The sequence below is a fragment of the Anomalospiza imberbis genome, chromosome 3, assembly GCF_031753505.1.
Source record: "Anomalospiza imberbis isolate Cuckoo-Finch-1a 21T00152 chromosome 3, ASM3175350v1, whole genome shotgun sequence".
Classification (NCBI taxonomy): Eukaryota; Metazoa; Chordata; class Aves; order Passeriformes; family Viduidae; genus Anomalospiza; species Anomalospiza imberbis.
The window spans coordinates 92,995,248-93,010,520 of record NC_089683.1 but is presented as its reverse complement, the minus strand read 5'-3'; the positions used below and the strand labels follow the sequence as shown (position 1 = coordinate 93,010,520).

The window sequence follows — 15,273 nt, the reverse complement described above, 5'->3', positions numbered from 1 at the left end:
TCTGTCAGTGACTATAGGAGTAGAAGAACTTGCTTTTCATTCATGCCATCTAAAATCGTGAGGGCCATGTCAATGTACAGGTATTTGTGCTAGTGATTTTCAGCAGCTTAGTTTACAGCTACTCTTGCAAACTCATTCACTGAGACTTCTCATGTTGTATTATATAAAATAGCATGAATAAGGGTGGGAAAAAATAATAATCTAATGTAGAATTCCAGACAGTGAGGTCTTCCAGCTGGAGCTGTTGTCAAGTTTGTCAGTGTTCCTGCTCACTGGGCTTGGCAGTGACCCTTGTGAAAGGGTAACTGATCACCTGGTCCATACAGGGCTTTTGAATGTCACCATGTAACTAGTGATAAAGATGTCCTTTTCAGAGTAACCTGATGTAAAATCTGTACCTTGTTGTACCTATTCCCTTTTTGCAGCTGGCATACTGCTGGTGTTAGGCAGCCATCTAGAGGGCCTGGTGTCTGTGCCGGCTTCAGACAGGTGACCAGAAACCACAAAACTGCAGGAAAACAAACTCTGCTGACCCTTAGTGGCTGTAACTTAGCTGCAGTGCTTTGGAAATGTTTTTACAAGTTCAGGACTGCTGTATTGATGCTGTTATGCAGTCTGTTGTCAGGTTTGTTTATTTTTTTGCTGGGAGGTGTGGCAGGGAAAGTTAACCTGATGAGGACAAAAGACTGGGAGAGCATTGTCAGCAGAGAATAGCATCTGGGCATCATAGAGGAGAACATCCCTAACCCTGAAATTTTACAGCAGTTCCACAGATTAAATACAATTCATACATCTAGGGGCTATCACAATTGACATTATAAACTGAAGGTAAGTCATTCTCTGGCAAAGAGAGGCAGAAAGAAAAAATAGAGGAAAAGGCAAAAATAATTCAAGACTATCATAGGCTCTAATGGACAAATGCAATTACTGGTGATATTAGGAGATTTGTGTCTGATTCAGATAGGGAAGACAGTTCCTTGTACTGATGAGACTGATAACTAACTGGAGAAGAGTGGCTGGAAAATGGCCCAGTGGAAAAGGCTCCAGGGGTGCTGGTTGAGAGCCAGCTGAACATGAGCCAGCGTGTGGCCAGGTGGTCAAGAGGGCCAATGGCATTCTAGCTTGTACAGCAATAGTGTGGCCAGCAGGACTAGGGGCCGAGATTGTCCTGCACTGGGCAATGGTGAGGCCACACCTTGAGTGCTGTGTCCAGTTCTTAGCCTCTCACTACAAGTAAAATGTTGAGGCACTGGAGCATGTTCAGAGAAGGGCAATGGAGCTTGTGAAAAGTCTGGAGAATGAGTCCTGTGAGGAGCAGCAGAGGGAGGTGGGGGTGTCTATCCTGGAAAGATGATGCTCAAGGGGACTGTATCACCCTCTTCAACTGCCTGAAAGGAGGGTGTAGCCAGGTAGCGGTCAGTCTCTTCTCCCAGGCACCTCTTGACAGGACAAGAGGACATAGCCTCAAGCTCCACCAGGGGAGCTTCAGGTTGGACATTGGGAAGAATTTCTTCATGAAAAGGGTAGTTAAGCATTAGAACTGGCTGCCCAGGGAGGTGGTGGAGCCACCCTTCCTGGAAGTGCTGAAGAAATGACTGGTTGTAGCACTTAACACTATGGTATAGTTGACATGGTGGTTTTCAGTCAAAGGTTGGACTTGATGATCTTGGAGGTTTTTTTTTTCCCAGCCTTAATGATTCTGTGATCATTTGATTCTATGCCTTCACCTGGAGTATCAGATAGAAGTCTGGCTTTCAAAGATCCAGAAACAGGAATTTGAGGATGCAGTCAGGTGATCAGGGGAACAGAAATATTATTTTATAAGAGGAACTTAGAGATCTAGCAAGAAAATGTCCAATAGGATATTACATATTTTCCCCCATTAAATTTTAAAATATGACACCACTGATCTCAGCAACAGAGAGGGTTAAAAGTCACTTAGTGCAAGATCAGATGAGCATAGATTGGGGTTGGAAAGTCAGTGTACTTTTAACTCTAGGAACAGTGAGGTTCATTAGTCATGTCTGCAGTGCCAGGAGGAAGAAGCCCTTGCTAAAATGCAGGTTGATCCAGGAGGGAGCTGTCACCACCAGCATTTCCAGCCTCATGCTCTTGCTTTGGTGGTGCAGTTCAGACCTGCTAATTTATCAGATTGTGTCGTGATAGTGGTTAAAACAGTGTCCAAGGTTCACTGTGCCTTGTACTCCGGTGAAAGTGGGAAAGAAGGCTGTGAAAGGCTGGTATGGACAGCCTGTAGCAGGTGTGTGCAGGCTGTAGGTGTGTGTAAACCCTGTGTATGTGCACCCTGTAGGTGTATGCACACCCTGTAAGTGTATTTACACCCTGTTGCTGTGTATTTACACCCTGTGGGTGTATTTACACCTTGTAGCTGTGTATTTACACCCTGTGGGTGTATGCACACCCCATAGCTGTGTATTTGCACCCTGTAGTTTTGTATTTACACCCTGTGGGTGTATACACACCCCGTAGCTGTGTATTTACACCCTGTGGGTGTATGCACACCCCGTAGCTGTGTATTTACACCCCGTAGCTGTGCATTTACACCCTGTGGGTGTACGCACACCCCGTAGCTGTGCATTTACACCCCGTAGCTGTGCATTTACACCCTGTGGGTGTACGCACACCCCGTAGCTGTGTATTTACACCCCGTGGGTGTATGCACACCCTGTAGCTGTGCATTTACACCCCGTAGCTGTGTATTTACACCCTGTGGGTGTATGCACACCCTGTAGCTGTGCATTTACACCCCGTAGCTGTGTATTTACACCCCGTGGGTGTACGCACACCCTCTACCTGCGCATGCAGGCTCTGTAGCGGTGCACACCCCGTGGTCGAGCGGACTGCAGCGCCGCCCAGCGTTCGGACAGGGGCGCGCAGCGCCGGGAGCTCCGCCCCGCTCCCGCCCCTGCCCTCCCTCCGCGGGGCGGCCACCGGGCAGGACCGGGCGCGGGGTCGTTCGAGTGGCGGGAGCGGCCGGACGCGGGGCCGCCTACTCGCCTGCGGGTGTGGAGCCTCCGGTCAGCCCGCCCGAGGCCGTGGCTGCCGCTCCTTCCTCTCCCGGCGGCACAGCCCTCCTCAGGTAAGGGGGCGTCTCCCTTCCCTTCCCGGTCGGCGAGAGCAGCCGGGGCTGGCTCTGTCCCGAGGGTCCCGCCAGCCGTGGGCCGTTCTGAGCCCTTGGACCCGGGGCCTCTGCAGCCCGCACGGCCGGGCATGGATCGCCTGCCCTCCCGGTAGCTGCGGGTGGAGCGGAGCGGGGCCGCCTCTGAGCCCGGGCCCGGCAGCGCGGAGTCCTGGGGCCGCGGTGCCATGCCGAGTGTCCCGCTGCTCGGTGCCCGTCTGCCCTCCGCCAGGAGACCGCTCCCGTCCTTTCTTTTCCCCGCAGGGAGGCGGCTGGTGGGAGCAGCTGCGTGCCGATGCTGCTGCCGGCCTGGGAACTGTGCCTCTATGGGCTCCTGACCGTGGGCTCCCACCTCTACGCTTTCTACGAAGCGCACCAAGTGTCTCGAAGTAAGTGTGCGACGTGGGCGTGCTCACTCGGGCACAGCTTCCCGCCCGTGGCTGGCGAGGCTGTTTGGTGTGAGTTCTCTTCTCTGGTCAGTTTCTACTTTGTTCCTATGCGAGGAGCCCCTGTGTTCTTCCCAGCTGCCAACCTGCCCTATGCGAGGAAGCAGTAGGCAGATGCCACCTGAGCAGAAAGCTTTGTCCCAGAGCTTTTTTGCCTTTGAGTGCTAGGACGGTCCGTGGTAATGCTGTACTCGGATGTGGCTGTCAGGGAAAATATGAGGGAGACGTCTGAAGCTCAGCTGCTCAGGGAAAATTCAGGAAAGTTTGGTTTGAATTGTCTTTTTTTTTTTTCCATGCTAGTCACTAACAGCTCCTTGCAGGTGGGTGGTTCAGAAGCAGCTGTGCCTTCTGATGGTACTTGCCAGGGTCTGAACCTGGAGAGGCCCTAGGGCTAGTTGGTGTTTCCTGCCTGGAGCTCTGGGGCCCTGGTGCTGAGTCCAGGACTCAGAGCAATGGTTGGGTTGTCTGTAGAGCTTTGTGGTCAGCTTGTTTCCAAACACCTACCTCTGCCTTGTGTAACCGCTTGGTAGCTGCTGTGGTGGTGGCTTGGTTTGGAGCTGTGGAGCTATGTATTGCACACCAAGGGTGGGATTTTAAACAAATAAAGTACAATTTGTAGGTGAAAAGAAGCTGTGTTATAGCACATTGATATTTAAATAAAGGTTGCATTGTAAAAGTATAATAAGCTAGAGAGCCTTTGCAGGGAATATATGTTGCATCTTATTAGACTTTAATCAACAATTACATTAATGCCATTAATGACTCTACCTGGCTCTTGAAAGCGCTCAAGGGAACAACAGAAGTGCCAGAAAGGCATTTGCAGAGCAGTGGAAGGAGTGCTGTGTAACTGGGTACAGAGCTGTGCACCCATGCATACAGCAAGTCTTCTGCTGAAGTGGCAAAATGTGGTGGCAATGGGCTCTAGAGGCAGCTTTATCCCTGTTTTGGCTGTACTGGCCACTCTTGGGTCTGTGTCCACCTTCTGCTCTGGTGGGAGAAACCAGGCAGTTCTGAAAAATGGCGAGTGAGGATTAGTGCAGATCTTGTGTGCTAAAAGGTAAGTTGCTGCTACTGTCCCCGTTGCCAGCAGGAATCAAAACACTGGTTCTGGGAAATTGCTTTGCCGGTACTATGGGGCAGAACTGTGGTGCAGTTGGCCCACCTAGTGAGCAGTGATGTGGTGACTTGCCCTTCCCTGGATATGGGTATCCTCACTGATGGAGACCACGTGGGAATGTGCTCATGAGCAGCAGAGAACCCACCCCGACTCTTCCTGCTCTGGCTGCTGTGTCCTTATCAAAGGTTTGCTCTTCCCTGCAGAGTATGAAGCTGCAATGGACAGAAGGTTTGGGCTGGACCCAGGGACTCTCTTTCGGGGGCTAAAAAAGGTAGGAGGGGTGACAGTGTCTCCATGCCTTTTGCACATCCAAGCTTCTGATTTAGCTTTAGAAGTTTATAGTAACATGCAGATTTGGATATTTATAGTTAATTTTAGTCTGATGTTTCTGATGAGGAAGAGGGACTGGCTGGGTGTGTCTGGATCTTAGAATCATAACCAAAGTTTTGTTCCTTTTCTTGATCCCTGGCTTAAGTGTTTATCCTTTGCTACATCTCTTGATAACCCTCTATTTTACTCTTTGGCCTTAAAACTCTGATCAACCTTGACACTTCCTGCACCCCTTTTTCTTGTTAGTAGGTGATTTGGATAATGCTTAACATCAATAAACATATTTTTCTCCTGTTTGGCCTGTAGTACAGCATAAAGAACAGATTTTGAGGTGTAAGGTTTAAAGAAGCATAGTTGGTATTAAAAAAACCCAAAGCAGTAAGAGAACTGTCAGTCCTCTACCCCAAAGCAAAAAACACATCCCTACCCCCACTTGCTTGTATTTCTTCAAAAGGTTGTGAGGTCAAAAGCAAATAATTCAACTGATCTTGAGGATTGCTTGCACAAAGGCAGGAATGCATGTCTGTGGATGTGTTTTGGTGTTCAGGCCTGCCATTACTGCTGGTAATGGACCTTTGATATGTACTTTTTAGAAAGCTTTAAAGTAGTTGAGATGAACTTTTCGTGAGACTCTGTATTGGACTGGGGGCTACCAGCTGATCCCTCTTACTTAATTTAGATAAAAATCTCCTGCCATGGGTAACTCTAGCTGCCCTAACTCTATCTGATTGCAACTAGACTTTGCTGAAATGGGGAGCTAAACTTTTCTTCCAGCAAAGCACCTTTCCACTGAAGTTCTTGGTTTTCCAAGGCAGAGCAGAGTTGCTCTCTGAATCCCTCAGGAGAGCTGAAATTGCTCAGCTTTAGCACCAGCGTGAGGCTTAGGGGGCACAACATCATCTAAAGCTCTGTTTTCCCGAACTTTGCCTCACTGGAAGTGAAAATGGTGCTGAGTTCACTGCTGTAAGTGATCCAACTGGATTGCTGAAATAGTGTTCCTGAGATGTGGGAGTTCTGTGGGGTACCACACAGGAATTTTGTCATGGAGGTATTCCTTTGTCCCTTATGGCCAGATACACATAGTGACCAGTTCCCTTCATGTCACAGGACCCCATGGACTTTGAGTGGAGCTACTGGGTTGAATGGGGAAGGGAACGTATACTGTGGCTTCTGGCTGGTCACCTGCTGGTATCACAAATGTCCAGGCTCTTGGTGGAGAAGGTATGTAGGGATTTTCTTCACAGTGGGGAGTTTCTGATGGGTTTGTTTACTGTGGACATGGGAAGCTTTGCAGTGAGGCCACTGACAGTAGTAAATCTCGTCCTGTGGTGTGAGTTGTGTGTGGGGGTTAGTTGCCTTAATGTTTGGAGACTTCAGCCTCCAACCTCTAAAAGCCTCTGTCTTGTTGTAAGCCATTAAACAGCATTGTTTGTCTTGGACACATAAGAAGGGTGTAGTTGTTCCTTTATGAGGAAAGTATGTAAAGTGATGGCTGCTTGGGTTTTGGCATGATTGCTAATGATTGCATGATTGTGGGAAATTATGTGTGTGTGGTGTCACACCTGCTAGTCGGGGTAAGGAAAGGAAGAAGTTATGCTCTCCCTCAAATTAGGGAGCCTCTGTTTTTCATGGGATGCTACTACAGAAACACCTTCCCTTTCACTTTTAGGGATACAGTTGAGTTTCTGTGTTTTTTCATGTGTGTTCCTCACCTTGTTGACTACATTTGTGTCTACTGCAGAACCTGTGTAGGCAGCATAGGTATTAAATGTCTTTTTTTTCAGAAATAATTAAACTGAAGATTGTTAACTTTTCTTTTTCTGACAGTATAAACCATGGTGCTTGATGGTTTATGGAATGACTGCCTGCTGGTTGTTACTGGGAATCAAGGGCTTTGCTGTCATTTTGTTACATGCAGCTATTTCCTTTGCTGTGGCTCAGTTTCAGCTGTCATTCCTGACATGGTTGTGCTCCCTTATCCTTCTGGCCACTTTACGCATACCAGCTGTGGAAGAAACCAAGGTAATGCAAGGACTAATTAAGCATCCAATTAATTATGGTGAAGGTTGTCTGTAAAGGCATTTGTCTCTATGGCAGTATACTGTCCCTTCAGTTGATAATAAGCAGAGGTTTGAGAAATCTTATGCAGTAGCACTGCAGTCACTCATGCTTCTCCAGTTGAAGTCACATTTCTCTATTATGGTGGCCAGTGCATTGGAATAAAAGTATGTCCCTTAATGTGTAAGTGGTATTCAGTAGAGCTGGAGTATGATAATACTTCACTAGTGCTCTATTAAACACATTTCATTGGAACGCTAATCATGCCAATTTAAGGTACTGGGTTTTGGGTTTGTATCCAGGATTTACTCAGTGAAGCGTGCCTGTACTTACTGGTGTCTGTGACTTCTGCAGGGAAGGAGACTTTCTCCAACACTTTGATTTGTACAAAATTAGTTACTTGCACAACTAGCTGTATGCAAGCTCAGTTTTGCTCTTCGTCTTGTGGCTTTTTCTGGGTACTACAGATATGGAAAAACTGTTGACCAGTTGTGAGGAGGTGTCCTGTTGTATTTTATTGGGCCAATGGGAAAAACAAGACATTTGTTATAAGGGTTGTTGCCTTGATCTTCAGAGGGAGGGGGAATGAGTGTGTAGAATCTCTTCATGTGGTGTGGTCGGTTTTGTGATTTGCTCAGTTGAGGAGAGAGCCCACTGCAATACAAATTGTCAGTCAAGCTACATTTGCTAATGTTTCCAAGTTTTTTGTGATGATAGGTTTCTGTTGTTGGCAACATGTATGATACCAAGTGTCAGAGAATCAATAAATTCTCAGTAACATTTTTTCTAGCCTGAAGTTTTCTCAGGAGTGACTGATTATCTCTAGCTTCAGCCCTAGTAGTCCCTTGGCTATCAGTTGTGTTGCCAGCTGTTTTGAATATTGTAGTACTGGACTAAATTTGAGGTAGAGCTCTCCTGCTCTCCTGGTACTTCACAGCCTTACATGTTTCTGAAATTAAGCTGTTGTCTCTTTATGCTGGCTGCAGTAGCTCTGGAGGACCTTTCTCCATCAAAAGCCAGTGCTTGTTGTTCATGTGTTTAGTGCTGTTCACTTTAGGTTGTCATTCCTACTGCTATTTGCTTTAGTTTCTTCCTGCTGCTGCTGACCCCAAAAGTTGAGATCTGAGTAGATGTTGCTGTCTTGCCATAGAGAAAACACAGCATTGCATCATCATGATCTGTTTTTGTTTTGTTTTGCAGAGAAAGTGGTATGACACGGAAAATGAGTATTATCTGCTGCTCTTCACTGTGTCTGTCCGCTGCCTCTTCTGCACTAGCTTCAGCCTGGAGTACTGCTGGCATGCACCTACCCAGAAGTCATCCCACTCATTCCCCTGGATGCTAGCATATGTGTTTTACTATCCTACATTCCACAATGGACCCCTCGTGAATTTTGATGAATTCAGTAAACAGGTAACAGTGGCTGTTGTTTGGGCGTTTAAAGCCGTCTTCCACATAATTAGAAAATCAAGAAATAATACTATAGGAATGTTCCAGTTTTGAGTAATCATGAGAACTTTTGTAGTGTCCTGTATATCAGCTTTTAACACAAACCTGTTTCCCCAAGTTCTTCTGCTTCACAGGATACTCTTGTCTGACATCAGATTCATCCCTTCAACTAGGGAGCCAGTGACATGCTTTGTTACATTTAGAGTGTTTTCATAATTTTAGCATGCAGCTTCTGGACTGTTTTTTTGTTCTTCATCAGGTGAAATAAAGCTAATGTTTTTAGCATAAGCTTGCTGTTAACTCTGAAATGGATTTCAGAGTCACAGAAAGCTGATAGATTGTATTGGGAATTCCTGAGAACTCCTGTTTTTCCTCACATTGATGTGAAAACAGCTGATGACTTACTAGGAGCACTTTGCTTCAACTGAGCAGCTTGTTTAAAATATAAGGCCTATGAACTGTACTGAATGCTTTTCTTAGTCCCTTGCAGGCTTCTTTTCAAACCTGCTTTTTACATGATGGGAAAAGTCCATGTTTTCATCCTTTATTGCTTTCCATATTTTCTTACTTGAGTAAGAAGTGGTATCACAACCTGTTGTGTCTATAGTTAAAATTATTGTGTCAAATCAGATTAGTGAACATTTCAAACCATAAAACTGCTTTTTCAGTTTATGCATAGAAGCTTAGGGATTACTTGCCTCTGTTTATATTTGGGAATTTTCTGTTGAAGCCAAAACAAATACTGGGCTTTTTGAAAGTGAAACTAGATTCCAGTGGATCCTTGAGTGAAAAGTCCTATGCTCATTTGTTTTCACTTACTTTGGTAAGGTTGAATGTTATCCTGGGCTGGATATTGTGGGAAAAGTCCACATAGACTTGCATAGAAACTGAGGTAGTATTTTTTTACTAATTATTGTTTTGTAGCTTCTAAAGTGTGTTAAATTCCACTTAAATCCTTGTGTGCCAGGAGAGGGACAGTTATACTTTCTTTCCAGGGACTGTTTCAGAAGACCTGTAGGACTCCAAGCTGAAAACAGCTTGGGGATAGCTGATAGGAAAAACTCAGGGAGCCTTGCTTTGAAACTTAGCTCACCTGATATGGCTCAGCAAAGAACTATGCAAAGAGCACATGTATTTTTGGTATAAGAAGAAAAAAGATGATTGAGAATAATATGTCTTTATTTGCAGAAGGTTCTCCTTAAATATGCACAGGTATGTGTGGTTAAAACCATGAAGAAGATGGAACAAACTGAATAACCCTAATGTGTTTGCTGAAGGTATTGTCAGAGCTCTTACCTGAGCAGAGGGTGTTACCTTGGCAGATGAGATCAGAAAAGGATTTCAAAGGACGCAGTGCCCAGCAGTTGATTCAAAAGGCAGAATACAAAGAGAATCTTTTTTGATGCTGTTGTATGAGACCACTTTCAGAACCCCTTAATTGAAGCTGAGACTGGGATGAGGGCTCCTGCTGAGCACACTGGAAGGCAGAAATTCTGGAGCTGAAGTTAGTGAACTGCTGTATGACCTGAAGAGTGTGATAGCAGTTCTGGCAATTGGCATCCACTGCCAGGCAAAAATGAAACACTGACACTTTGTCACTGGCCTTGTGGAATTTCTCGTTGAAGCAAGGCATAGTAGTTTTAGATATGGGTTTGAAGGCCTGTTGTGCAAATCCCTGTGATAAAATGGTAGTCTCCAAGCTTTCACATTGTCATGTAGCTGATACAAAGGAGCCCTCCAAATGAGTGTGCATGTTAACTGTACTGTGCTTGGGACTGAGGGCCTGTGCAGGTGAGCTGGTCACTTCTCTTGTATGTGCATTTTTGGTGGCCAGTTAGAGACTGGAGAAGGAAATGTTGCACACAATAATGGATGTATAACGCATGACTGAATTTTTAGGCAATCCTATGTTTCTGGTTTTTGATTCTATTCTCTTTTGTGGTGGAAAGGTGGTGCAGTAATAATACACCAATGTGTTTACTGCAGTTAGCAGTCTAAGAGTTTGGAGCCTCTTGAGAAGCCTGTCAACTGCAAACTTTGCCTTATTGGATATTTAACTTGCACTTCCATTTTCTTAGCACATTCTGTAGATCTTGCTGACTTTGGCAATGCTATGAGAGGAAAATTAAGAACGGTCTTCAAGTCATCGATTCTCTGCAGTTGGTAGAAGTTAGAGGTATTTTAAGTATAAGCAGTCATTTTTCATGTTTGGAAGGGCTGCTGCTTAGAAAACCTTCATAGCTGTAGTTTCTTTAATCTTTTTATATGATCTCCAGAGGTCAAGTTGCAGGAGTTAAAGTCTCATGTCTGGATTCTATTCAGGTTAACAACAGTTGGCCTTTTTTACAACAGTTAGGTGCAATATGCATACTCATTTGTCGTCTTGTTGGTTTCTACTGCTTACTGAGATTGAGAATGGAGAGAGCAGTTTCCCTTGAGAGTGTGTGAGGAATTTCCAAATGGTGTAGTCAGAAGTTCCCAGGATGAGTATTTTGGCTAAAATGGTCAGTTTTGTGCCAGGTAACGTCTTTGGATTTCTTCTTTAGATGAGGAGACAAGAAGCTATCAGTCTGAAGACCAATCTCAGCATCTTAATTGTGGGCATAATTCGTATTTTCTTTTGGTGGTGCCTGGCTGAGCTGATGATTCACCTCATGTATATCCATGCTCTCTACAGTAGTGCTCTGCCTTTGGAATCTGCATCTTACTGGGCCTTGGGTGAGTATAGAAACAATAGCAGAAATCTTTCTTCTTCCCCCCACTTCAAGAACCACAGTCTGCATCTCTTTTGTGTTCATTTGTAGGTACTTAAATGTAGCACATTATAGCCAGCCACTGTCAGAAAGGTGGTCTACAGACTCTTAATATAGCATGTGGATTCTCCATAAGCTTAGTTGAACTTATTGAGCTGCTTCCTAAATTAAAAAATATTCTTTACTTTTCCCAATCTAGAATATGTCTCTAAATTTTGGTCTAAGGTGATTCTCCCCCTCAAGTCATAGAAGTGGACACTTAAAAGGAGTTTATTAATTGTGGGGATGAAGAAGGGGAGATGTTAAGAATTATTTTTATCTCCTTCTGATTGATGTTTCTAGTTTGCATTCACATTGAAAAGGACATAACTTGTAAAAATAGTAGAGGGAACAACTTGCAAATAAGGTAACCTGAAAGTGCCTCTCAGTTCTGTTTTCCTGCTTAGCTTCCCTCACTACCCTGTCTGCAGCTCCTTGGTATTTCATTAAAATGCCCAACTGTGAGGAAGAAGAGTGCTGACAAATGCAGCATAAATCAGCAAAAGCTTTAGGTGATGGTATGTAAGCAACTGGCATATGCGGTTGATTTGATTCCTGCCCCCACTTCCCAAGCTGTATGACCAGGTAGGAAGAAGAAAAGCAAAGAAACCCCAGGCCTTAAAACTGGTTTCTGAAAAAGCCTTGGTGACTCCTGACTTGCAGGAGCTGTCTCTTACACCAGGGATTGATACACACACTGTCCTGTCCAGCAGTTGCTGACGCTTACTTGTATCACCACAGTGTGTGTGTGTTGGAGAACACTTGGACTGCATTGGACTCTGGTCAGCAGAGGGCAATGTGTGCACTCTCTGTGTACCCCTGTGTGCATACATGCACACTAGATACATGTTTTAGTATATAATTTTTATATCTAGAAAAGGGCAAGGGCAGATGGAGAGCAAGAAAGGGAGAGGTTTGCCTCAGTGGTTTGTTATTTGTTCTACTCCTCACTCAGTCACTGTTTAGAAAGTGGATTCTGAGTTTTCATTTTCTATTCTAAATGTCAGTTCATTGATGAGTTAAATCTCTTAGTTCCTAGTGCTTGTGTGTGTTACAAAAAGCTGGCCACTTGATAATGCAGGGAAGGCTCCAGAATTAGGGATGAAATATTCCAGCAGTGGTACTACTGGTGGATTGTTCCCTCCCTTCAAGACTACCAGTGTTGATTTTATAGGGTGGGGAGGGAGTTACGTTATAGACAACAGCTAAGTTGTCTGTGTATTTATTTGATGAAATAAAGTGTGTTAACCTAAGAATTAAAATGCACTTTGAACAGAGGGTTAGAAAAGGTGAAAATGCCTCAAAGCAACAGGAGATGAAAGCCATTTAGAGCAAGTTTGGACTGTAAAGCTGCCCAATGTCAAATTAAATGATTGTATTTTAACAAGCTACCTGTGGAGAACCTTGCCTTCAGGAGAGGTGTACTCAAAATGTAACCCTATTCTCACTGAGCTTTGTTTTTGTAGTAATGTAGGCAGGTGTTTAAAATATACTATAAATGAAGTTTTGAGCTAGAAGTTGGTCACTTAATGTTTTATCACAATGGTTATATAGGTTTCCTTAAAGTAAAATCAGTGCTAGGCCATTGTTGTGACTTGCTTTAGGGAGCTACCAATATATGAGTATGGGTACTGGTAATAATTTACTATTAAGTCTTACTGGACCCTAATGGATCTTAGCATGTTTCTACACCAGTTCCTGTACAGAGCCAAACACTCTCCTCTATTACTTTGCATGCTGTGTTGCTGGAACTAATTTCATCAGATAACTGAGTCTTAAGACCAAGGAAGCAGCTTGCTGTTGACTCAGGAGGATTATCCATGGTACGTAAGCCTTTCTGCACTGTTGGGGTGTGTTCATTTTGGGTGTCCTGTTTGACTACAGCAGCTTCAAAACAGCATGAAACATCTATTTACACAGTGATGCCTGGCTGCCCTGATAGCCTGGTAAACTTAAGGGAAAGGCTGTGATGCTGTTCTGCAATTACCTCTAATTAGGGAGCTTATATCTGCTGCTGCATTTTTTTTTCTGGGATAACTTTGAACAATGGGCAGTAAATGCCAGAAGTGCAGGCAAGACAACACTGCTGTTGTCATTTACTGCCAGTAAATGCCAGAAGTGCAGGCAAGACAACACTGCTGTGAGGTTTTGCTCCTAGCACCTAAGAGCAATGTCAGTGTACTCCTCATGACTGTGAAGCTACAGTGTGTTCTGCATCACTGTGTGCTGTTCCTGTAAGGTGAGACAACAAAGAAATAAATACCCAAAAACTAAACCCTGAGTTACAATGCTCGTTAAAAAATGCTAGTGTATAACAATGCCATTTATGGCCATGTAAAGCAGAAATGCTAAAGTACCTAAACTAACATTGCTAAGGGCACACAGGTATTAAATTTAAAAAATAGTAGGAGAATGTTACCCAGCAGTAAGAGAAGTATTTTCTCCTGTGTGGGTGGAATCAGAGGCAAATGAGTTTCTGGAAGCAGCAACATACCAAGTGGTGCAATATAGCTTTTCAGTAACCGAATATTAGGTCCCAATCCAGAACAGAATGAGGAATATGATGGGGCTGTAGCCAACTCTGTGACTGTTTGCTATATATATATGGCCCTTCATTTTGTGGAAGGGATGTTAATGTCTGAACACATAATTAATTTAAAGTTGTCAGCTGTGTAATCACAGAACTTTTTTTTATTGGTCCCATGAAGCCATTGTTTGGAGAATGTGAGCATTTTCCAGAATTCACAAATCATTGTGTCTCTGTTCACAAATGTTTGGGTCTGTGGATAGTTAGCTATTGACATACTGAGCAATATCAGGGCATTTGTGCTTTTTTAATGATGACTATCAAATGCAGTGTTTATAGCAATTCCATGGTTTTGTGTTAGTGCTGCATCTCATTCTGGTAGCATCAGTCAGATTGGCTGAAAAAATTGGGTGCTTTCAGATCTAATGACACAGCAGGAAGACCCATATTCCATGTCAATGGAAGTCATGATAGTTCATTCTTCTCAGTTTTAACATTAATGTGGAATAATTTTCTGCCTTTACATTTCACACTGTAAAATGTAGATTTGCAGGCACCAAGAATAAAAACCACTATGAATTCCAGTAATCCAGTATCCTGATGAATTGCAGTATACCAGAACAATAGCTACACTGTGCCAGATCAGAGGTTCATCTGTTCTACAGAGTAATTTTTGGATATGGTATGTAATGAAGCAAGAGAAAAGAAATGAGCAAAAGACAGGTAGATTGGTGATCCTTTTCAATGTCTGTTCTTCAGGCTTCCGCAGCTGAATGACAAATTCACTGACATGTGGTAATGAGGAGCTTAATAGCATTGGTTGAAAGTGCTCAAATTGAAACAAGTGATTTTTTTTTTCTTTGCTATGACAGTGTAGACTACCAATGGTAAAATTCACTTTGCTAAGGTACATTCTATTGTATAGAAACTAAAATGTGTGTTGCTAGGTCATTTGTTTCTTAAGTCTGATTCTGAAAATGCAGATGTTGGAAGAAGTATTGCCTGTATTTCCCTGATGAGGCTTCACATTTATCCTGGTGATTCCGCACCATCTACTTATCTCTGCTCATCTGAGCAGAGCTTCACGTCCATCTGGCAAGGTACAGGGGATGATGGAAGACAGAAGTGTGTATGAAAATATGTTTTTGAATATAATTGTTGCCCTGGATTAATTTAGATCTTAATAGATCCCGTAGTTGTGAAAATATATTTTACTAGGAATCTGTCTGTGCTTTGTCAGAGGTATGTGATGTGTAGGTATACATCTGAGACGTACACACGTGATAGAATGTTGGGAATTCTCTATGGGTTTCATGTATCAGTCCTAACCACGCGCGGTCCTTTTGTTCTAGTGAAGCATGCACAAGGTAGTGTCAATTAGCTATCACTGTTTTAATTATTAACTAGGTTCTACT

At 43.9% G+C, this 15,273-nt stretch overlaps 1 protein-coding gene across 4 annotated transcripts in view; it reads left to right on the top strand.

Annotated features, from left to right (window-relative positions):
- HHAT (hedgehog acyltransferase) overlaps positions 1–15,273 on the top strand; it is a 172,599-nt gene that overhangs the window by 28,981 nt on the left and 128,345 nt on the right. For 2 of the 4 annotated variants that reach the window (XM_068185785.1, XM_068185786.1), the window contains exons 2-7: positions 3,404–3,528; positions 4,906–4,973; positions 6,140–6,253; positions 6,860–7,054; positions 8,291–8,503; positions 11,086–11,257. In XM_068185785.1, the coding sequence (XP_068041886.1) occupies positions 3,404–3,528; positions 4,906–4,973; positions 6,140–6,253; positions 6,860–7,054; positions 8,291–8,503; positions 11,086–11,257 (887 nt within the window). Of the gene's footprint in view, positions 1–2,935; positions 3,101–3,403; positions 3,529–4,905; positions 4,974–6,139; positions 6,254–6,859; positions 7,055–8,290; positions 8,504–11,085; positions 11,258–15,273 lie in introns of those variants that run through there. The other 2 variants (XM_068185783.1, XM_068185784.1) reach the window with 2 other exon arrangements.